This window comes from Heptranchias perlo, chromosome 4, assembly GCF_035084215.1.
Source record: "Heptranchias perlo isolate sHepPer1 chromosome 4, sHepPer1.hap1, whole genome shotgun sequence".
Classification (NCBI taxonomy): Eukaryota; Metazoa; Chordata; class Chondrichthyes; order Hexanchiformes; family Hexanchidae; genus Heptranchias; species Heptranchias perlo.
In genome coordinates, this window is record NC_090328.1 from 116,836,323 (window position 1) to 116,860,543 (window position 24,221).

The window sequence follows — 24,221 nt, forward strand, 5'->3', positions numbered from 1 at the left end:
CCATTACACGGAACGCCTGCAAGAGATATATTTTTTTGAGTTCCTTTGTACGTACTGAATTACAAGAAACTATAAATAGCTTATTTGCCCCTTTTGCACACCCGTACTACATTTGATGCCCCTCTGCTCCAATTTGGTTCAAGTATAATGGATTCTGATAGATCTTGCAGAATGACATGTATGCCCATATTAAGCACCACGTTCTGTGCTGGGCTGGAGGCTCGTTAACTCCATTGCTGAACAACCAGCCTGTCGGATGTTTTGCATAATTCATGAGAAGATGCTTCATAGTAAAGCTAGTGCCAGTTTCAGGAAGGGACTTGGGCTTAATACATAGAATTTACAGCGCAGAAATAGGCCATTCGACCCAACTGGTCCATGCCAGTGTTTATGCTCCACATGAGCCTCCTCCCTACTTCATCTCACCCTAGCAACATATCCTTCTATTCCTTTCTCCATCATGTGTTTATCGAGCTTTCCCTTAAATGCTTCTATGTTATTCACCTCAACTACTCCTTGTGGTAGCGAGTTCCACATTCTCACCACTCTCTGGGTAAAGAAGTTTCTCCAGAATTTCCTATTGGATTCATTAGTGACTATCTTATAATTATGACTCCTACACTGACAGCCATGACTCCTAGGCCAGCTCTGCATGACAAATGCAGGCTCATTAAATTGTTTTCTTTCTTCTTTTCAGGACCTATTGTTTGCTATATGTGTGCTCAATGCTTTGACCACCACAGTGTCCGTTGTGGCAGCTGCCTTACAATATCTCCAGATATTTGCTGGCAGGAGACCTCGGACGGTGAGCTTATTAAACCTGTACATTTACACGTTCGTTTGTGAAGGCTAACGTTACTAACCTTGTTTTTTGATGGCCAGAATTCCAAGCAATGCCTTTACTCAAGAGACACAATCCCAATGAAAAACTGTAGCACCCTTGATTCTTAGACAGAGGGTTGTGGGTTCAAGTCCCACTCCAGAGACTTGAGCACAAAATCCAGGCTGACACTCCCAGTGTAATACTGAGGGAGTGCTGCATTGTTGGAGGTGCTGTCTGTCGGATGAGACATTAAACTGAGGCCCTGTCTGCCCTCTCAGGTGGATGTAAAAGATCCCATTGTCACTATTCGAAGAAGAGCAGGGGAGTTCTTCCCGGTGTCCTGGCCAATATTTATCCCTCAACCAACATCAATTATCTGGTCAGTATCTCATTGCTGTTTGTGGGATCTTGCTGTGCGCAAATTGGCTGCTGCATTTCCTGCATTACAACAGTGACTACTCTTCAAAAAGTATTTCTTTGGCTGTAATGCGCTTTGGAATGTCCTACGGTTGTGAAAAGCGCTATATAAATGCAAATCTTTCTTTTTCTTTGAGGGCCTCTATCAGCACTGCTCCAACACGCTACACCAAGGAGTGATGGGAACTCTGTCCAAGCTCGCAATTCTCCACATATGGAGTCCCTTATTTCTGATGTATTGTGCTGGGCAATTGTCAAATGATGATAAATTGCTACAAAATATGATAAAAGGGAAGAACGTGAATTTAAAAAAGAAGCAGAACATTAATGTAAAAAATGAGGGGTTATTGTATCTCTCTGGCAATGTATATATTTAACCTGGTAATGTAAACTAAAAGGGAATTGAGGACTCTATATATTCCGGCTGCTTTTAAGCATTTAAATAGAGAATTTCCAGGTGTATTTCAAGACAAGCCCACATTTTAAAAGCCCTTTATGTGATAAGTACAAAAATTATTTCTTCCAACACTCTACTGCTGGCTGTTAGTGAACTAGAATCAGAGAACAACCCGGAAGCATAGCACAATTTCCTCATTTGCAGTTTATTCAACATTATTGTTATAAAATGTAGTTTTATCATTGTTTTATATTTTGCTGTTTATGTATGCAAAATCTGTTCTTGTTGCCTGGTTTATCCCACAGTGGGACAACCTCTGATGGTTCTTTGTTGCTTCCTTTGCTTTGTCAGGTTGAAGCCCAGATTCCCCAGGATGAATCTGAAGGGTCTCACCAGATTCCTGACCCTGATGAATTTGTTCCACCAATCCCACCTCCTCCGTACTTTTCCACTTTCTGTTCCTACACGCCCAGGATTAATCCACGGTAAGGAGGGATATCCTTCGCAACCTTATTACCACTTGTTCGGGGCGTGAGGGGATGGACACGTAGTAAACTGGACTGATTCAAACTTTCCCGGTGTTACTTGTCTCTCCCAGGTGCAACAGCAGCTGTGTTTAGGGATGAAGCTGATAAGCCTTTGGAAGCTCAAGTCTAGTCCAGTCCAGTCTGGGCATTTCATTCTACACACCAACCTTAGCCATTAAATTTGTAAACATATAGGCCCCAAAACTCCCCAGCGAAGTGTGTGAATAGGGTTGTCAACTTTGGTTGGACGTATTCCCAGAGGTTTCATTACATGACCTCCCACCTCCAACTGCCCCACCCGGTCAAACAGCCTTTTATCCCCCAACTCCTATATTTTCATAACTAAGAAACAGAAGTGTTCAAAGAAGATGAAGAAACATTTTTAATGCCCCCTATGAATGTTTCTCCTGGTTTGCTCACAGCAGTGTCCAGGAGATTATTCTTTAATTCCTGGAGACGCAAGGCCAATCCTGGAGGGTCCCTATGTGTGAGTGGACGTCTAGACAGATTGTCCATGGCATGGATCCGCTGGGTTTCTGCCTTGTGTAAAAAAAAATAGCTGAAAGTCCAGCTGGGGGGTGGGTGTGAAGTGCGGGGGAGGGGTCCAAACAGACGGGTCTTCTCTAGGCTAATATTGGTGCTTACCCTTCAGGAATTCTTCAGTGGTTTTTACAGTGTTTGGTTTCTTTGGTTCGATAATGTGATTATGAAGAAGATGAACAAGTTGACCTGATCGAGGTCTTTAAAATTATGAAAGGGTTCGATAGGGTAGACGTAGAGAAGATGTTTCCAGGTGGAGGAGACCAGAACTAGGGGCCATAAATATAAGATAGTCCCTAATAAATCCAATAGGGAATTCAGGAGAAATTACTTTACCCAGAGAGTGGTGAGAATGTGGAACTCGCTACCACAAGGTGTAGTTGAGGTGAATAACATAGATGGATTTAAGGGGAAGCTGGATAAACACATGAGAGAGAAAGGAATAGAAGGATGTGCTGATAGGGTGAGATGAAGTAGGGAGGGAGGAGGCTCATGTAGAGCATAAACATCGGCATAGACCTGTTGGGCCGAATGGCCTGTTCCTGCGCTGTGAATTCTATGCCATTCTATGTAAGAAAAACAGAGCCCTTGGTTTATTAGAAAAGCTCTTTAGCGCCCTGCATTACTGTTCTACGACTAGCAATTGCATTGTGCAAAGTGCAGCCTGCAACACCCAAGTTATAATGTGAGCCATGTTTAGCTGTAACTCGTATCATGCTGGCCAAATGAGAGTTTTGTGCCTGTGTGCTTTTTATACAAAAGTGCAGACCTCCCCTCTGCTGGCAGCTATTTTTTTGAATGTTAAGACAGTATGGGCGGGATGCCTTGTGTCTAAAATTAAGAAGACTCAATATCAAGGCCCCGATAATCCATGGGGGCATCTTCCCTCGGTGTCTGTGCCTGACTCCAGACCCTCTGCCAGTGGCCCTGATACGTTTCCAGGTTTCCCATCATTTGCAGCGGGCTAGGGGGCTGCATCTTGAGGTGTACCCCTCACCATAGAGGCTGGAATGTCCGGCCACGGGGTCCTGGGCTGGGGGTTGTTGGTGACCTCCCCAGGGGTTGCCAACCCTCCAGGATTTGCCTGGAATCTCCAGGAATTGAGATTCATCTCCAGGTTGCTGCTGCGATCAACACCCGGGGGAGAACTATCACTGGGGCATTAAAAAAAAGGGTTTTTTTTCATTTTCTTTGAACACATTTGTTTATTAATTATGAAAATGTTGGAGATGGGAAAAATGGCTGTTTGACCGAGAGTCAAGAATCATCCAATCGGTAATGAAGAGTCTTTTCGCTGTCCAATTGGCCATGAGAAGGCGTGATGCAGCGAGGACGGACATGTCAGGTGACCAATGGCGGGTGTGTGGGGGCGGGGCAGTTGGGGAATACGTCCAACCAGAGTTGGCAACCCTAGCCCTCCCCCTGGAAATAACTTTCAGTGTCCACCCCCCCCCCACCCCACCCCCAACATCTCTTATAGCTCCCTTACAAAAAGGACTGTCTTAAAACTTGTTTTAAAAAAACATTTCCTGGGCAAATCTTGGGGGATCTGCACCACTATCACGGCCTGGATCCCCCTCCACCCCCTCCATCTTAGGTGGGCCCCACCTCCGTCATTTGGTCAGTCGATATGCCCGGACTCACCAGGCCCACATGCTGGGTTCCAAAGAAGGCCATTTTCTGGAACTCCGATATCCCAGCCTCCAACGGGTGGAGAAGGGGAGCAATCCCAGACTGTCACGTTGTTCGTGTGTATCCTTGCTTCCATCTATTTCTAGCAGCGCTGTGTAAACAGGCCTCTTGTGATCGATAATAAAGCCATCCCCTAATTACACTATTCAACTTGATACCTAGCACCTGGTCACTTCCCTCTAAGTGTTCGGTACTGTATTAGTGAAGCATGCTTAAGAAACCTTGATCAATAAGTATTGAACGGGACCGATAATTCCCAGGTGGACAGACATTCGCGGGCTTTGCTCGGCCTTTGGGATTCAGGTGGACAGAAAGGAAATGTCAGCTGGGGCTTCATTATGTTGCTTTATGCCAGTGCATCCCACAGGGGGTGTAGTGTTGGATTCAGCATCGTTAGCAAAGAGTTCTTCCAAATATTTCATCACCATAGCAACGGTTTTCATATCAATACGTACATCAAGATTGCCATCGCCTGCCTAAATGGTTTCTTTTACAGCACTGATGAATAATCAGGCAAATGTCTATATATATAAATGTCAACATGTTTAAGTAAAAACTACGACTCTTGTCACAGGAGATAACAATCTAGCTAATCCTGCAATGGCTCGAACCTGTTGTCTAGCCATGTCCTATAGCTAGCTGAGTATCAGCTGCAGGCTAACAGTTATTGTTGTTGTTCAGGATTCTCAGCAATGACGTAATTCCACTGACGCACATCTACGCAACCAGAATGAAAGGGATTGAGGTGTTTTGCCCAGTGGAACCACCCCCCCCTTATGAAGCTGTTGTGAGCAACCAGAATGATGAGCAGGTACGTAAAGTAAAGGCCCTTGGGAGCGTTGTTTATCCAGCGACTACAACTGAAGATCATGAAGCTTTGTAAAAAGGCCACATTTGTAGGTGATGAGTAAACAGTTGGCTTGCCTGACTCCCACCTCAAGGTCATGATCTTGAGTCTCACGGCTTCCTGTCATTCAGACTTCCTAGGCGTAGTTTCGGTGAAATATACTGGCCAGATCTTGCTGGAAAGATAACGGTGTGTTAACGACGCACGACATTATTAATGTGCAAATTGGCCAGCAAGTTCAGGGGATGAAGAGATACACATGAGTTGCGAATCTCCAGAATTTGCTGGTCGATTTACGCTGCTCCAACTGTTTGCTTCACACAAACGGCATCTCGTCCTTAACCTCCCCGTTACTTTTAAGAACTTGCTGGATTTGCATGTTAATTGCCCATTAAACTCGCCACAGAAAGTTAGGTCTAATAATTAAGAGCGTAAGTACCTTTTTAACTATCTGATAATTGTTAATGCAATGCCAATCAACCTCTACGGCCCAGAAAGGGAACAATTTAAAGTGTTGAGTCTCATTCCTGCAGGTAGTAAATTGTTCTTAGAGATTTAAAAATGTCAAATTTTACATTTTAAAATTTTTTGTTACTTTTCCTTTCTCTTTTTTCGCTCTTTTAATCCAATCTTTCTTTCCCCCTCTTTCTGTTCCTGATTTGACTCTAATTCACCCTATTTCCTTCTCAGTCGTTCCTCTGTTTCTTTCCCAATGCTGAAATCTCATTGATTAAGGATATAGTCTTTTGGTCCCCTCGTTCTCTAAGGTCCCAGATGCCCTGTTGCCCTCGCCGTGCCCGTTATCAGCTCGCACTTCCAGCAAGTTACGGCGCAAATTATATTTGACCTGAAGGGTGCAGGATAATGTCTAACTAACGGGGCAGGTCGCGAGATGCCCCATTCCAGCAAGATCCGGCCCATTGTTTTAGATTGCGCCCTCAAACACATAAGAGGGGGGGAGTACTCCCCTTTTCGGGGCATAGTTCTGGCATGACAAGACTTCCGTCCGCTCCTTTGTATCCATCCTGACCCCGGTCCCCATTTTCCTTGGCCAGGGCTCATTCCGTATGTGCAGCAGGCTGCTGCTGGAATTTCCACTGCCCAGAGAGAGCCTGGCAGTGCACAGGAGGAGAATCCCAGTGGTGTTCCAGCCCGGGGGTGGGGGGTGAGTCAGGGCTGAAACACCAGAAGATTCAGCGAGGGACCGTAAAGGGGCAGCAGCACAGCGAAGATCAGAAACAATGTCTCACTGGAGGCCAATCCCAGGGCCCTCGACGGAGGGAGTGGAGGCCTCTACTGGGCCGTCTCCCTCCGTAGTGGGGAGACTGTTACTGCCACATTCCTGGAGCTCACCAGCATTCCGCACGGTGGCCCCGGTAACGCCAGGCGGAAAGAAGGAACATCTGTCGGGGACTTGGCCCCGCCCCCTACCGCCACTAACAGCAGTGGGCAACAATGGTTCCAGGGTGGGGGGAAGGGGGGGGAAGCAGTGGTCCCAGGGGATGGAAATCCTGGCGAGGCGAAGGTGGGCCCTAGATATTCCGCCCAATTTCAGGCAGGAATGCGGATGAAAGTCCCCTCCCCCCACCCCCCCCCAAATTCTGATTTTACAGCTTAAAATAATTTATTGCTTCCCATTACCACAACAACAACAACTTGCATTTATTTCGCACCTTTAACATAGTAAAACGTCTCGAGGAGTTTCACAGGAGCGATTACCAAACAGAATTTGACTTTGAGTCACATAAGGAGATATTAGGACAGGTGACCAAAAGCTTGGTCAAAGAGGAAGGTTTTAAGGAGCATCTTAAAGAAGGAGAGAGAGGTAGAGAGGTTTAGGGAGGGAATTCCAGAGCTTAGGAATAACTATAGACTGCTAAACATATAATGCCCTCATATTAAGTCAAGAACCTTTTGTTAACAGTGTTTAATATGCTTATCAGAGGGTAAGAGTTCCTTTGTTTGCTATTTGTAGGGTAATTATAAACACGAGTTACATATTTGCTACAAATATGGTACACAGAAATTTCCTGGGGTACTTGAGAGGAATGGATATAAAATAGCCTTTTTTTTGGACATGCACTGACTTACATTTATAATATCAGTAAAGTTTTCCATGGCCGGAAGTGTCTAGAATTTAATATTTACATTGGCTAGATTCCATCAGCTAGCTGAACAATATGTTAGTATTTGTATTGGGGGAGACTGAGATGGAGTATCTAGTTACATAAAGAAGGCACTTTTAATATAATGATTGTACTTAACAGAGTGAGCTTCCTCACGAATGAATAGGGAGATATTTTGATCATTAAAAACAAAATCCGCTTAACATCTTTACGAACAGAAGGAAGCCTGAAGGAGACTAGGCCCACTTGCCCATCAGACCCTGTCATAGGCCGAACTCAACTTGCTCTATCATGGACTGCACCCGACCTCTTTAAACAGCTGAGGGGAACGCTCCAAGTGAATACTCCCCAATCCCCAACCAATAATCAAGCAAAACTCCAGAATATTCAACCACCCCCACACTTCCACTCTTTAACCTTGGCTGCAGCCCAACATAGACAAAGCAGAAAGAAAGAACTCGCATTTATATAGCGCCTTTCACAACATTGGGACGTCCCAAAGCCCTTTACAGGCGATGAAGTACTTTTTGAAGTGTAGTCACTGTTGTAATGTAGGAAACACGGCAGCCAATTTACACACAGCAAGATCCCACAAACAGCAATGACCAGATAATCTGTTTTTTAGTGATGTTGGTTGCGGGATAAATATTAACTCCCCTGCTCTTCTTCGAAATAGTGGCTGTGGGATCTTTTACGTCTGCCTGAGTCTCATCCGAAGACAGCACCTCCGACAGTGCAGCACTCCCTCAGTACTGGCACTGGGAGTGTCAGCCTGGATTCTGTACTAAATCTCTGGTGTGGGGCCTGATTTTAACTCGCGGTGGGATGGACAGCGTTCCCACCCAGACGTTTGAGTTGGATGCTCGGCAGATTTTAATCACAGGGGACTCGTTCAAATGTTGCGAATCAGCTGCTGGCCCGTTTTGGACAGATGATTTGGTCATTATCTCATTGCTGTTTGTGGGATCTTGCTGTGCCCAAATTGGCTGCCGCGTTTCCTACATTACAACAGTGACTACACTTCAAAAAAGTACTTCATTGGTTATAAAGCGCTTTGGGACGTCCAGGGGTCGTGAAAGGCGCTATATAAATGCAAATTCCTTCTGTTCTTTATACAGCGTCCAGCAGGAAATATGGCCAGAGATCAGGAGAAGCTTTGATTCCTTTTTGAAGGACACACATTCGATTAAAGGTGGCAGCAAGTTTTGTTCTGTCGACACCGGGGGAGCTTGAACCCTGCTCGAAAGAGAGAGTGGAACAGGGCTGGGTTCAGATAAACCCCGCTAGCTCCCGTTGTTTGGGTTTATTTTTGTATTCGGATGATATTTATAGTGCCGTGCTGTCACATGGCAGTGACACTGATACCCTGGGCTATAACCTTGTGCTCAGTCTGCTTTCCCAGCCCCAGGCCAGACAGTCATATCACATCCCCACAGCAAACAGTACGGGAGGTGTGACTTCATCCAAAACACTTCCTTCCCTGAAGGTGCCTGGCCTTTTCCTTTCTGATTTGATCTGTTTTGTTTTTTTATGAATACTCAAAAGATATACATTTTGCCATTGAATAGTTTCCGGTCCTGGGGCAGTTTGATTTGGAGATTGGGTTTGTTCTGAGTCTGTTACCAGTTTTACTTTTGTATTCTTATACAATAGGACGATCTCACCGTGCTGGGGGATAGTCACTTCCCGAGGGAAAGAAAGGAAGAGTGATTAGCAAAGGTGGGGGTGAAAGGAAGCAGTCGCACCACCCCCATTGATGGGCAAATTGCTTCTTTCGTCCGCGTGTAATGGCATCTGAGAATTTTTTTTTTAAATCCAGTTTTTTTCCGCTAATTTTATCTCCTCTTAAATCCTGAGAGTGACAATTCATGCAGGGCTCCGCTCACACCAGTGTCACCAGTCCCCTCCTTGTACCTCACCAGGGAGTCCATTTTTCATGCGTGAACAGTAAGTGTGGGCCGACTATTCGCCCACAGAGGCAGCTCACAGCTCAGCCCAAACCTGTTATCCGCTGATCACAAGGGTATTGGTCAGTAGCTGGAATCCTGCTTGTTTTGTTTCCCCACTTTGTAGCCTAGGAGTCACGGAGGCCAGCATAGAGTTGTGGCTGTTCGGCCCATCATGCCAGTGCTGGTGCTAGCTCTTGAACTCGAGGTATCGCCGTTATCTCCGGTACTGCCTCAGCCGAGCTCACCAAACTCAGGTTGGAGCAGGGATCAAAACTGAGCCCGCCCCGATTTAGTTGGGTCCCAAATCAATCAGCTGCGACTCATTTGGTAGCACTCTCGCCTCTGAGTCAGGAGGGGGTGGGTTCGAGTCCCACTCCAGAGACTTGAGCACTTGGTCCATCCCGCCGCAAGTTAAAATCAGGCCCCACACCAGAGATTTAGCACATAATCCGGGCCAACTCTCCCAGTGCTACTACTGAGGGAATGCTGCACTGTCGGAGGTGCCATCTTTTTGGATGAGACGTTAAACCGAGGCCCCGTCTGCCCTCTTAGGTGGACAGATATCCACAAATATCTTTTTGTGCCCATGTGTTCTGGGTCCCATGAGTTTGAAGCCATCTGCAGCCACTATTTCGAAGAAAAGCAGGGGAATTCTCCTCGGTATCCTGGCCAATATTAATCCCCCTGCCAACACTGAAAACAGATTATCTGGTCATTATCACATTGCTGTTTGTGGGATCTTGCTGTGCGTAAATTTGCCACTGTGTTTCCTATATTACAACAGTGACTACACTTCAAAAGTATTTCATTGGCTGTTTGGCGCTTTAGGACATCCTGAGGTTGTGAAAAGCACTATAGAAATGCAAGTCTTTCTTTCTCCACACAGCTACTTGTTCACTGAGCCAGAATTTTTCCTTTATTATTAAGTAACTTTATTAAAGTCCCTCAGGAGGAAATGAGCCCGAATCTGTGCAGAATCGTTCAAGGCCACACATGTGCACTTCCTGATGTATTGTCTGGAATCACAGCTCACTGACACATGTGGAGCCGAAATCCCTGTTCACTCATTCTTGTGAAAAAGTAGATGTGAGTAATAATTATAATAACATTAATAATCTCATGTTGCTTTTATCCATTATCCCCTTTACTAGTCAATCCCCCGTGGCAACTCGCTACGGGGATTTAAGATGACCAGTAGTTCTTAGTTAAATAGGCTTAGAGAAGACTGTGGGAGTGGGGAGGGAGTGGCGGAGGGGAGTGGGGGAAGGGAGTGGGAGAGGGGAGTGAGAGGGGAATGGGAATGGGAGAGGTGAATGGGAGTGGGGTGGGAGTGGGGGACGGAGTGGGAGAGGGGAGTGGGAGTAGGGGAGGGAGTGGGGAGGGAGTGGGAGTGGGGTGGGGAGTGGGGGAGGGAGTGGGGGAGGGAGTGGGGTGGGGAGTGGGAGTGAAGGAGAGTGGGAGTGGGGAGGGAGTGGGTTAGGGAGTGGGAGCGGGGAGGGAGTGGGGTGGGGAGTGGGAGTGGAGTGGGGAGGGAGTGGGGGAGGGGGAGGGAGTGGAGTGGGGAGGGAATGGGAGTGGGGGGAGGGGGAGTGCAGGAGGGGAGAGGAAAGGGAGGGGGAGTGGGGAAAGGTATGGGGGAGGAGGGGGAGAATGGGAGTGAGAGAGGGCGAGAGTGGGAGTGGGGGAGGGAGTGGGAGAGGGGAGTGGGGGTAGGGAGTGGGGGTGGGGGTGGGGAGTGGGGGTGGGAGTGGGGGAGGGAGCGGGGAGGGAGTGGGAGTGGGGAGTGGGAATGAAGAGGAAGTGGGAGTGGGAGTGGGGAGTGGGAGTGGCGTGGGGAGGGAGTGGGAGTGGGGGGGGGAGGGAGTGGGAGAGGGGAGTGGGGGACGGAGGGGGAGTGGGGGAAGGAGTGCGGTGGGGAGTGGGGGAGGGAGTGGGAGTGGGCTGGGGGGGAGGGGGAGTGCAGGAGGGGAGAGGAAAGGGAGGGGGAGTGGGGAAAGGTGTGGGGGAGGAGGGGGAAATTGGGAGTGAGAAAGGGTGAGAGTGGGAGTTGGGGGGGAGAGTGGGGGAGGGAGCGGGAGTGGGGGAGGGAGTGGGAATGGGAGTGGGGGAGGGAGTGGGAGTGGGGGAGGGAGTGGGAGTGGGGGAGGGAGAGAGTGGGAGTGGGGGAGGGGAGTGGGAGTGGAAGTGGAGGAGGGGATTGGGAGTGGGGAGGGAGTGGGAGTGAGGCGGGGAGTGGGGGAAGGAGTGGGGTGGGGAGTGGGGATGATAGTGGGAATGGAAGTAGGGACTGGGGATTGGGAGTGGGGTGGGGAGTGGGGGAGGGAGTGGGAGTGGGGTGGGGAGTGCCAGTGAGAGTGGGAGGGGGAGTGGGGGAGGGATTGGGGGACGGAGTGGGAGTGGGGGAACGAGTGCGGTGGGGAGTGGGGTGGGGAGTGGGAATGAGGAGGGAGTGGGGTGGGGAGTGGGGTGGGGAGTGGGAGTGGGGAGGGAGTGGGGAATGGGAGTGGAAGTGGGGGAGGGAGTGGGTTAGGGAATGGGAGTGGGGAGGGAGTGGGAGTGGGGGAGGGAGTGGGAGTGGGGGAGGGAGAGAGTGGGAGTGGGGGAGGGGAGTGGGAGTGGAAGTGGAGGAGGGGATTGGGAGTGGGGAGGGAGTGGGAGTGAGGCGGGGAGTGGGGGAAGGAGTGGGGTGGGGAGTGGGGATGATAGTGGGAATGGAAGTAGGGACTGGGGATTGGGAGTGGGGTGGGGAGTGGGGGAGGGAGTGGGAGTGGGGTGGGGAGTGCCAGTGAGAGTGGGAGGGGGAGTGGGGGAGGGATTGGGGGACGGAGTGGGAGTGGGGGAACGAGTGCGGTGGGGAGTGGGGTGGGGAGTGGGAATGAGGAGGGAGTGGGGTGGGGAGTGGGGTGGGGAGTGGGAGTGGGGAGGGAGTGGGGAATGGGAGTGGAAGTGGGGGAGGGAGTGGGTTAGGGAATGGGAGTGGGGAGGGAGTGGAGTGGGGAGGGAGTGGGAGTGGGGGGAGGGGGAGTGGGGGAGGGAGTGGGAGTCGGGAGGGAGTGGGAGTGGGGGGGAGGGGGAGTGCAGGAGGGGAGAGGAAAGGGAGGGGGAGTGGGGAAAGGTGTGGGGGAGGAGAGGGAGAATGGGAGTGAGAGAGGGAGAGAGTGGGAGTGGGGGAGGGTGGGGAGTGGGAGTGAAGGAGAGTGGAAGTGGGGAGGGAGTGGGGATTTGGAGGGGGAGTGGGAGTGGGGGAGGGGTGGGGAGAGTGGGAGTGGGGAGGGAGTGGGGGAGGGAGGGGAGAGTGGGGGTGGAGGGAGTGGGGGAGGGAGGGGAGAGTGGGGGTGGGGAGAGTGGGAGTGGGGAGGGAGTGGGGGAGGGAGGAGGAGAGTGGGAGTGGGAAGGGTGGGGAGTGGGAGTGAAGGAGAGTGGGAGTGGGGAGGGAGGGGGAGTGGGAGTGGGGGAGGGAGGGGGAGAGTGGGAGTGGGGAGGTTGGGGAGTGGGAGTGAGGGCTGGGAGGGGAGTGTGGGGGGGGGGGTGGGAAAGTGGGGAGTGGAGAACGTGAGTGGAAGTTGGGAGAGAGTAGGGGAGGGAATGGGGAATGGGGGTTGGGGAGTGGAAGTGGGGGCCGGAGAGGAATTGGAGGAGAGAGTGGGAAGTGGGTTGTGGTGGGGAGAGTGGGGGAGGAGGAAGAGGATGAACGGAGTGAGAGGCAAGGCTGGAAGGAAGGAGGAGGGAGGGAGAGGTCAGGGGGCATGAGAGAAGGTGGGAGAGAAAGCATTTTTTAAATCAGCTTGGGCTAAAAGTACTTGAATAAAATAAGTAAGATAGAACAGATAAATCTCTAAAATTTGCTCTCAAAACCTGTGCAAATTATTCCATTAGCGATATTAAATAGTGTCGGACTGACAGCTATTGGATTGGATTGAGAACTGTACTGAATGATGCCATTAGGAACTGTCGCAGTAGATTGTTGAATAACATACTGCCGATTGCCAAAATATAAGCCAGAAAACTAATCAATCAGTCCAGTTTTATTTTTAAAAAATGAGGATTAGAACGAGAAGCAGAAAGTACGGAGTACACAGGGGCAGAGGTCATAAGGAATAGGAGCGTGAATAGGCCACATGGCCCCTCAACTGAAGAGGGCCAAATGCTCGGGGCAAAAGTCAACTGAGGAATGCCAAGTGTTCAGGGGCAAGGGTTAAGTGAGGGCGCATAGAGTAATCAGGGTTAAGGGTCAACTGGGGAAAGCCGAGTGCTAAGCACTGAGGGTCGAGCGGGGAGTCCACATCGACCTCTGAAGCTGATCCCGGAAGCTGAAGACCAGGGTCAAAGCTGCGAGTGGAGTCAAAGGGAGGCATCAATTTGCACTGGGCAGCCATTAGAGAGTTGGGGACTGAGCCAGACATCGGGAGTAAAGACCACGGCAGGTACAGCTTGTGAGGCGGAACAGCGGGCGCGGAGAAGCTAATGGGTGGGGACATGGTGGAGACAACTATGGGAAGGCAGGTAATCGGTCACCAGGAGAGGTGAAACAGAGCCTTAGAGCATGGGCCCGTACGCCTCAAATCATAGAATTTGTACCTTTGTTGCTTAAGATTTTTTGATTGAGTTTACTAAAAAAAAGATCCTGGAAGCATTTTAACTGAGTAAGCTTTCTTGGCTACATTTTTGACATCATAAAAATTCACCGTCATTGTCAAGATTCTTTGAACTAAGCTACTGAGAGATCCACTGGTACAATTTGGTTTTCCCGATAGGAGGACATCTCACTTACCTAAATCCAGAGGTGCAGGTTGGCAAAGTCAAGGGCTGGGGATCCACATGTGTATGCAGTTGTACTGCTGGAGTTCTCTGATTGGTTGAAATAACCACCATCTACAACAACTTGCATTTATATAGCGCCTTTAACGTAGTAAAACGTCCCAAGGCGCCTCACAGGAGTGATTATCAGACAAAATTTGACACCGAGTCACATAAGGAGATACTAGGATAGGTCTTGGTCAAAGAGGTAGGTTTTACGGAGCGTCTTAAGGAAAGAAAAGACTTGCATTTATGTAACGCTTTTCACGACCTCTAGGATATCCAAAGGAGGAGACAGAGAGGTAGAGAGGCGGAAAGGTTTAGGGAGGGAATTCCAGAGCTTAGGGCACAGTCGCCAATGGCAACTTGCGACGAACTTACACCGAGACGTCTTAAACCTTTAACTTAATGCAGTAAAACAATTTCATAGATGTGACCGATATTCCTTGAGGTCAGTGAGCTAAAAATAAAAGATTTTTTCAGTCAATAACAAAAGGGGCGGAGTTGCACTATTGCCAACTTCTGTATGTCCAAATTTTATTCTTCCTCTACAAGCAGTCCCCTTAGGACAAGGGCAGCTTGTGAAATCCGCAGGGATGTAGGTAATCCTGAGTTTGTAATAAAAAAACTCTCATCCATTGCTCCCTTAACAGACTTTGTGATACTATGGGAGTAGATTTTGACTTTGTACGATACACCCGATTTTCATCGGTCCACCATTGGCGGCCGTGCCTTCAGCTGCCTAGGCCCCAAGCTCTAGAATTTCCTTCCTAAACCTCTCCGCCTCTCTCTCCTCCTCTAAGATGCTCCTTAAAACCTACCTCTTTGACCAAGCTTTTGCTCACCTGTTCTAATATCTCCTTATGTGGCCTGGTGTCAAATTTTGTTCAATAATACTCCTGTGAAGCGCCTTGGGACATTTCACTACGTTAAGGGCGCTATATAAATGCAAGTTGTTGTTGTGTAAAACGGGTAATAGGGAATCAGTGCCCATTTAACATCTCTCCCCATTTTTATTTCCATTGAAGTCAATAACATTAAACATCAGGAATTTCAAAATAAATTGTCTTTATTTTCTCATTTAGAATGCTATAACAATTGTAGAATCATACAGCACAGGAGAAGGCCATTCGGCCCATCTTGCCTGTGCCGACTCTTTGAAAGAGCTGTCCAATTAGTCCTATTCCCCCCTGCCCTTTCCCCACACTCCTGCAAATTTTTCCTTTTCAAGTATTTATCCAGTTCCCCTTTGAAAGTTACTATTGAATCTGCTTCCGCTATCATTTCATGGCAGTACGTTAATCTTTACAGTCCCAGTATTTAATTTGTAGTAAACAACGTGGGGTAGATTTTGACTTTGTGCGATGGTGTAAGACGGACAATAGCAGGTCGACAGTCTGTTTCCCATCTCTCCCGATGACTTCAATGGAAATACAAATGGGGAGAGATGGAAAATGGGCTGCCTGTTCGCTATCACATGTTTTACACTATCGCACAAAGTCAAAATCACCCCCAATATCTGCGAGGTTTGAAGGGCTGTGTGAAATCTCTAATCTAATAATCAGGCCTTCAGTCCAGTAAAGATACGTGCTTTACCACAAGTGAGCTTCTGTTTATAATGCACAGATAAGACGTCCTGCACTTCCTCTTTCCAGGGAAACTGTAAACGCATCCTAAAAATAAAATAATTACAATTTTGCTAGAAATTCAGAGGAAATCTTTACACACGAATGGGGCAGAAACTTGCTGGAAAAATAACGGTATGTTAACGATGCACACTGTTATTAATGTGCGAATCGGCCAGTAAGTTCAGGGGATGAAGAGATACGCCGTGAGTTATGAATCTCTAGAATTCGCTGGTCGATTTACGCCGCTCCGACCGTTTGCTTCACACAAACGGCATCTCACCCTCAAACTCCCCGTTATTTTTAAGAACTTGCTGGATGTGCACCTTAATCGCCCAATAAACTCACCGCAGAAAGTTAAGTCTGGTAGTTAACAGCGTAAGTACCTTTTTAACGATGTGATAATTGTTAATGCAATGCCAATCAATCTCTCCGGCCCAGAAAGAGAACAATTTAAACTGTTCAGTCTCATTCCTGCAGGTAGTGAATTGTTGTTAGAGATTTTAAAAATGGCAAATTTAAAATTTTTAATTTTTTTAACTTTTCCTTTCTGTCTCTTTTTTCTATCTTAATCCAATCTTCCTTTCCCTTTATTTCTCTTTCTGGTCCTGATTTGATTCTAATTCACCCCCTTTCTCCTTCTCCGTCGTTCCTCTGTTTCTTTCTCAATCCTTAAATCTCATTGATTAAGGAGATAGACTGTTGATCCCGTCGTTCTCTAAGGTCCCAGATGCCCTGTTGCCCTCGCTGTGCCCGTTATCAGCTCGCACTTCCAGCTAGTTACAGGGCAAAGACATTTTGAGCTGAAGGGTGAGGGAAAAAGTCTAACTAACGGGGCACGTCATGAGATGCCTCACTCCAGCAAGATCCAGCCTGTGATGAGATTACTATAGATAGCGACGAAAGACATTTTTACCCTACTGTGAGCTAAACAGGGTGCACTTTAAATCACAGGCCAGTCACATGGACTGGTGGATAACAAGACAATATCTTCTAAGTGTTTCCCCAGGATTATAATTTCTTCTAAATTAGTTTACAAATATTAAATATTAAATGTCCCTGCATTGCTGCTCTGAAACTGTGCACTTAAAGATGGACAATATATGGCCTTTTAGTGCCTACTAATGCTCCTGGCCTTTCCTTTGTGTCTTTTCCGAAGTCCATGTGGATAATTACAGGTGTAGACCCATATCCTAGCACTATGCGTCAAGACTTATTGATACTGCAATCCAACATCTTTAAAAGAAAGAAAGAACTTGCATTTATATAGCGCCTTTCCAGACCTCAGGGTATCCCAAAGCGCTTTACAGCCAATGAAGTGCTTTTTTGAGTGTAATCACTGTTGTAATGTAGGAAACGTGGCAGCCAATTCATGCACAGCAAGCTCCCACAAATAGCAACTAGATAATGTGTTTTAGTGATGTTGGTTGAGGGATAAATATTGGCCAGGATACCGGGGAGAACTCCCCTGCTTTTCTTTGAAATACTGCCCTGGGATCTTTTATGTCCACCTGAGAGGACAGACCTCAGGTTTAACGTCTCATCTGAAAGACGGCACCTCCGACAGTGCGGCACTCACTCAGTACCGCACTGGGAGTGTCAGGCTAGATTTTGTGCTCAAAGTCTCTGGAGTGGGGGCTCAAACCCACGACCTTCTGACTCAGAGACGAGAGCACTACCCACTGAGGCTTGTTTATTTCCCTTTCAACGTGCGAAATAGCCGTGAGAAAACTAGACCACGTCCCTGATCTTCAAAATCGTTTTGAAATTACAGAGGACCTTAAGTATGTCCTATTTTAACTTGACAGTTTTGTGTTGTCAGGTGTCAAGCTTGCTGGTCGCAGAGGTAACGGATGGAGTTCCTGAACGGACAACGTGTACAACATCTGATGGTAAAGGCTGTGGCACATTGCACAATTCTAGCCTCTCTCCTAACACTCAGTAAACACAATTGGACAATTGAATACCAAAGGAACTCTTCAAAGTCTTTGGCTTCAGGGTGTGACTGGCACGAAGCCACACAGGGGAAAATGTTGGCCAAGAGAGCATAACCTTAAAATTAGAGCTAGACCGTTCAGGGGTGTTGTAATTCAGCACTTCTTCACACAAGGGGTAGTGGAAATCTGGAACTCTCTTACCCAAAAAAAGCTGTTGAGTCTGGGGGTCAATTGAAAATTTCAAAACTGAGATAGATTTTTGTTAGGCAAAGGGTGTTAAGGGTTATGGAACCAAGGCAGGTAAATGGAGTTAAGCCACAGATTAGCCATGATCGAATTGAATGGCGGAACAGGCTCGAAGGGCTGAATGGCCTCCTCCTGTTCCTGTGTTCCTAAGTCGGTGGCTTTTGCAGAAGTTCGTTAAATTCCTACCTTCTCCCCACACAACCCTCTAATAAAAAGTGGGAGATAACAAGAAACTTTAACCAGGCTGACTGATTTGCTCCTTTATACTTAACAGGATCAGTTACTATTGCTCGAACCGACTCTGCACCCTTAATGAATATAGTTGAGGAGAATTTTTTTTTACGCAGCGAGTTGTTAGGATCTGGAATGCGCTGCTTGAAAGGGCGGTGGAAGCAGATTCAATAGTAACTTTCAAAAGGCAATTGGATAAATCCTTGAAAGGGAAAAATTTGCAGGGCTGTGGAGAAAGAGCAGGGGAGTGGGACTAATTGGATAGCTCTTTGAAAGAGCCGGCAGATGCATGATGGGCCGAATGGCCTCCTTCTGTGCTGTATGATTCTATTAGCAAGTTGTTCTCTACTCATAGCTATACAGTTGCTAAACTAACAACATGCCATAATAATGAATACCATTATAGGCTTATAATTGAAAAGGTCAGTGTTTGATTTTGCCAGTTTGATACACTTTAACTTCTGTCACCTTGATTTTTATTTTTATTTCTTTTTTCTCTGTCTGATACCTGCCAGTTTCCTCTCCCTTCAGTTCTTAATGCTGTTGACCCCTTGCTGGGGTATAATGTAGGAAACGCTGCAGCCAATTTGCACACAGCAAGATCCCACAAACAGTAATGTGATAATGAACGGATAATCTGTTTTAGTAATGTTGGTTGAGGGACTGTTCAAGACACCTGGGAGAACTCCAATGCCCTTCAAAATAGCGGCCGTGAGATCTTTTACAACCATCTAAGAGGGTAGATGGGGCCTCGGTTTAACATCTCATCTGAAAGGCAGCACCCCCTCAGTACTGGCACTGGGTGTGTTGGTCTGGATTTTGTGCTCAAGTCGCTGGAGTGGGGCTTGAACCCTAAACCTTCTGACCCTGAGGCGAGCGTGCTACCTACTAAGCCACAGCTGACATTGACTAGAGGGACCAATGTGCCTGGAGTTACTGCTTTAGATGTACACGGTGATTATTTCTGGCGTTACTTTGCAGATAACAATGCTCCGAGCTGCTCCCTCGTTGACCCACTGCAATTGTGCATTGTGCACCCGCCCCGAAGCCAGAGCTCTGAAGTAGGATGCAGGAAGTCGAGCAGGCCGAGCCTGAGGAGATCGAATAGTGACCCATTGTTCCAAGATCTAGTTATAGAAGGTAACAAACGGAGCGGGAGAGAAAGAGGGAGAAGTTCCTTGTGCTTTCAACGTATCCTCTCACGTGCTAGCATTCCACCAAATAATCTTCGCTATAAATGTATCAGGTTGTGTGAATTTCACACCAATCCAAAATGGAGTTTTACAAGACAGCTCATTTTAATATTGTTTTTTTCACGATCTGGCTGTAAAACACGACTGGTTTCTTTAAACAACTCGGCATTGAACCGACATGAGCCCTGAGTTGAAGTCTAGCAGTGAGAACTAGTGAGGAGTGGTTGAGGAGAATAGTATAGATGCATTTAAGGGGAAGCTAGATAAACACAAGGGAGAAAGGAATAGAAGGATATGCTGATAGGGTGAGATGAAGTAGGGTGGGAGGAAGCTCGTGTGGAGCATAAACACCAGCATAGACCTGTTGGGCCGAATGGCCTGTTTCTGTGCTGTACGTTCTATGTAATTGAAGATCCTGCAGCTATTATCCCAAGTCCCAGAGTTATCCCGGTTGTGCTGAAATTGCCTGTAGACTGTTGTTTCATACAATCGCAGTTTATTCACAAGCACTGAATCCTTGCACTTGAGGAGCTCGGCTTCACTCTTTGATTATTTATTTATTGTCTCGCCTCACACAGCAGCTGCTAATTTTGCTTTTGTTTTTGCTAAATGGGGATTGATTTACTTTCTTAAAAAAAAAGTCAACTCCTGATGAAGAGCTTTGCACAGATCAGGAATTCTGATGGGGAGGTCAGGAGGCCCTCACAGGATTTCTTGTCCATTAATTAAAGTTTGGGGTTTAGATTTTCACATGGTGTTCCTTTAACAATGCCCATAAAACCAACCAAGCTGCTACAAATATGATCAAAGTGTACAATGCCCAGGGCAGGCTGTACCATGAATACTGTGTCTTCAGTACTGTGTACTGATCACCGAGAAACAAGGGAGATAGTCAACGGCTGGAGGCAGTGCAGAGAAGAGCCCCACGTGTCAGAGGTACGAGTCACGAGGAAAGACTGAAGAGACCTAGGCTTTTCGATCTGGAAAAGACGCATCTGAGAGATGATCTTACAGAGGTGTATAAGCTTGTTAGGGCCATAAATATGATAGGCATTAATAAATCCAATAGGGAATTCAGGAGAAACTTCTTTACCCAGAGAGTGGTGAGAATGTGGAACTCACTACAACATGGAGCGGTTGAGGCGAATAGTATAGATGCATTTAAGGGGAAGCTGGATAAGTACATGAGGGAGAAAGAAATAGAAGGATATGCTGATAGGGTGAGATAAAGTAGGGAGGGAGGAGGCTCGTGTGGAGCATAAACACTGACACAGACCAGTTGGGCCGAATGGCCTATTTCTGTGCTGTAAATTCTATGTAAATTCTAAGTAAAAGGTAAATTGAGAAAAGTACTTTGTTAAATTGTTAGTGTAAGACAAGGAGACAGGTTCAAACTAATAAAAGGTAAATTTAAGATGGATATCAGGAAGTTCTTCTTTGTACAGTGATCAACATATGGAATGGACTTCCAGAAAGAGTTAGTAGGGAGAAACCCTGGAATCATTTAAGAATGAAGCATATGCAGTAATGGGGGAATGTAGGGTCTTTCTGGATGGATGAACAAAGATGGGCTGAATGGCCTTCCTCATCCATAATTATCTTCTGAAACTGATCATTAGCTTTAGTTAGATAAGTGGAACTACTGTCAGCCCATCAATCAACAACAACCTACATTTATATAGTGCCTTTGTTGTAGATTAACATCCCAAGGCGCTTCACAGAAAAAGTGGTTTTTAAGGAAGCTGTTAAAGAAGAAAAGGGAGGTAGAGAGGTGAAGTGGTTTAGGGAGGGAATTCCAGAGCTTAGGGCCTAAACGGCTAAAGGCAGGGCTGCCAATGGTGGGATAAAGGGAGTGAGGGATGCACAAGAGACCAGAATTGGAGGGACCCAGAGATGGCGGAGGGTTATAGGGTTGGAGGAGGTTACAGAGATAGGGAGGGGTGAGGCCAGGGAGAGATTTGAACACCACAATGAAAATCTTAAATTTGGGGTGTTGTGTAATGCCAAGCCAATGTTGGTCATCAAGCACAGGGGTGATGGGTGAACATGACTTGGTGCGAGTTAGGATACGGGCAACAGAGTTTTGGATGAGCTAAAGTTTATGGAGGTTGGAGGATAGGAGGCTGGCCAGGAGAGCATTGGAATAGTCAAGTCTGGAGGTAACAAATGCACGGATGAGGGTTTCAGCAACAGATGAGCTAAGGCAAGGGCAGAGACGGGCGATGTTACGGAGGTGGAAGTAGGCAGTCTAGATGATGAGTGGATATGAGGTCGGAAACTTATCGCAGGGTCAAATAGGATGCCAAGGTTGCAAATAGTCGAGTTCAGCCTGAGACAGTGACTTTCCAGTTGAGGCACAGAATAATGGTTAGCCACAAGTGATCATAAGCCAATAATCTAATCGAGATGGTTCAGGTCATGTTAGAAACCATGAAACTAATATTTGAGAGGTTTGTAACTGTCATCTGAATCCTGAGATTAGGTTACGACCTTGAAATCACTTCCTTGTACCTCATTAATAAAACATACTTTAATTTTATGTGGGGACTTTAATTTCATGGTTCATTCTTTGCCAGCAGCAGTCATGAGGATTAATATTTGCAATGTCACCGCTGCGAGTTTACCAAGAAATAATCTGCAGATGAATCCTGAGAAACTTTGGCTTCGAAATTTCAGGGTCCCTGCTCCTCTCTGAAAGTACGGCCCGTGTCTCGTTCACCCAACACCCCTGAGCTCGCTGACCTACATTGGCTCCTGGTCCAGGAACGCCTCAATTTTAAAATTCTCATCCATGGCCTCGCTCTCTCCCCATCTCTGTAACCTTCTCCAGCCCTACAACCCTCCGAGATCTCTGCGCTCCTCCAATTCTGGCCTCTTGTGCATCCCCGATTTCCATCGCTCCACCATTGGCGGGCATGCCTTCAGCTGCCTAGATCCTAATCTCTGGAATTCCCTCCCTAAACCTTTCCGCGTCTCGACCTCTCTCTCCTCCTTTAAGACGCTCCTTAAAACCTACCTCTTTGACCAAGCTTTTGGTCACCTGTCCTAATATCTCCTTATGAGGTTCGGTGTCAAATTTTGTTTGATAATCGCTCCTGTGAAGTGCCTTGGGACGTTTCACTACGTTAACGGTGCTATATAAATGCAAGTTGTTGTTGTTGACTGATCTCAAATCCAGGGGACAGGTTGATTTTAGTAATTGGGGAAGGTGGTTCCTGCCTTTTGAGGTGTGGCAGAGGTGTGAACCCCAATGAGCTTGAGGCTCTTTGAGGGGTCGAAGAATTGAATTTTATTTTTATCATCAGTCTACAGTGAAACAAATACCTCTTGAGGTAATCAATCCCCTCTGCTGATTGATTACTTTAGTCTCTTACCATTTCTGGGCCTGCACTAGGCCTACATCAGAACCCATGCCTGCTCTCTGTAAGTGTAGCCTCTGCGCAGGTCCCAAGGGGAACGTACTGGCCGCAATTCCTGAGCTAGCCCTGGAATGCCCATAGATACGTCCGTGGATGTGGGGGGGTGGGGAATGCACAGGTGGGAGACACAGCAGTATCAAAACAGGCCATTCGGCCCAACTGGTCTAGGCCGGTGTTTATGCTCCACACGAGCCTCCTCCCACCCCTTTTCATCTCACCCTATCAGCATATCCTTCTATTCCTTTCTCCCTCATGTGTTTATCTAGTTTCCCCTTAAATGTATCTATACTATTCGGCTCAACTACTCCTTGTGGTAGCGAGTTCCACATTCTAACCACTCTCTGGGTAAAGAAGTTTCTCGTGAATTCCCTATTGGATTTATTAGTGACTATCTTATATTTTATGACCCTCCCCAGTTCTGGTCCGCCCCACAAGTGGAAACATTTTCTCTACGTCTACCCATTCACAATTTTAAAGACCTCTATCAGGTCACCCCTCAGCCTTCTCTTTTCTAGAGAGAAGAGCCCCAGCCTGGTCAGCCTTTCCTGTGGTAGAATCCTGATGGATTTGGGTTCTGCCCAAATTCCTGCCTTCCGCCACCCCCTCCCAGATAATGGACCCACTCTGAGCAGTTCCCCCCCCCACCCCAATATTTTTGTCCCCTCTTCTGTTCAGCATCTATTTCAGGACATTCTCACCACTCTCTTCGTTCTTATCAGAAGTAGTGGTGAGCTGCGAAGCAGCAACACAAACAGACGAAAGGCCGGAGGTGCAGGTGGTGACCTTGCGAAGGGGTCGCAGGTCAGGAACCCCCAGGTCGAGGCCCAGGTCGCTGGTGGATTACAGCAGCTACAGGGACACTAAGTTACTGGTGGCCAGCTTTCTGGAGCAGTCATCGTGCAGTATGACGCCCGAGGTGCAGGAACTTGTGGAAAATATTAGATCGGTGCTACAGTCTGATGAGGAACATATGGAGGAGGCAGTGGCCAGCGCCAACATACTTGATCAGGTAAGAGGCGCTCGCTGCAGTTGTGCTGTGTTTCTCTGTGTGTGTTATTAATGTTTCTGGGCCACTCTATATATCGGATCAACATGGGCAGCCCTGATTCAAAAACGCAACGTAAATTGGTTAGATTGGCAGATGACGCCAAACTAGGGGGTGTAGTAGAGTCTGACCCAGCAGCCAGGGGGCAACAGAAAGACCCAGACACAAGGTCATGGGTTCAAGTCCCACTCCAGAGACTTGAGCACGCAATCTAGGCCGACACTCCCAGTGCAGTACTGAGGGAGGTACTTGAAGAAGGTGAATGAGAGGTGGATCTTATAGAGGCATACACAATACTAAGTGAAACAGACAAGGTTAATCTGGAACACTATTTCAAGTTGAACCATGACTGACGGGCTAGGGGACATAGATACAAACTGGTAGCAGGCAGGTTCAGGGCTGATGGGCAG

At 47.4% G+C, this 24,221-nt stretch overlaps 1 protein-coding gene across 3 annotated transcripts in view; it reads left to right on the plus strand.

The window, feature by feature from the left end:
* Positions 1-24,221, plus strand: part of fam189a2 (family with sequence similarity 189 member A2) — an 87,647-nt gene that overhangs the window by 60,020 nt on the left and 3,406 nt on the right. For 2 of the 3 annotated variants that reach the window (XM_067983519.1, XM_067983521.1), the window contains 6 exons: positions 698-805; positions 1,989-2,122; positions 5,078-5,207; positions 17,563-17,632; positions 19,136-19,294; positions 23,486-23,775. In XM_067983519.1, coding sequence (XP_067839620.1) covers positions 698-805; positions 1,989-2,122; positions 5,078-5,207; positions 17,563-17,632; positions 19,136-19,294; positions 23,486-23,775 — 891 coding nt within the window. The remainder of the gene's footprint in view (positions 1-697; positions 806-1,988; positions 2,123-5,077; positions 5,208-17,562; positions 17,633-19,135; positions 19,295-23,485; positions 23,776-24,221) is intronic. The other variant, XM_067983520.1, reaches the window with a different exon arrangement.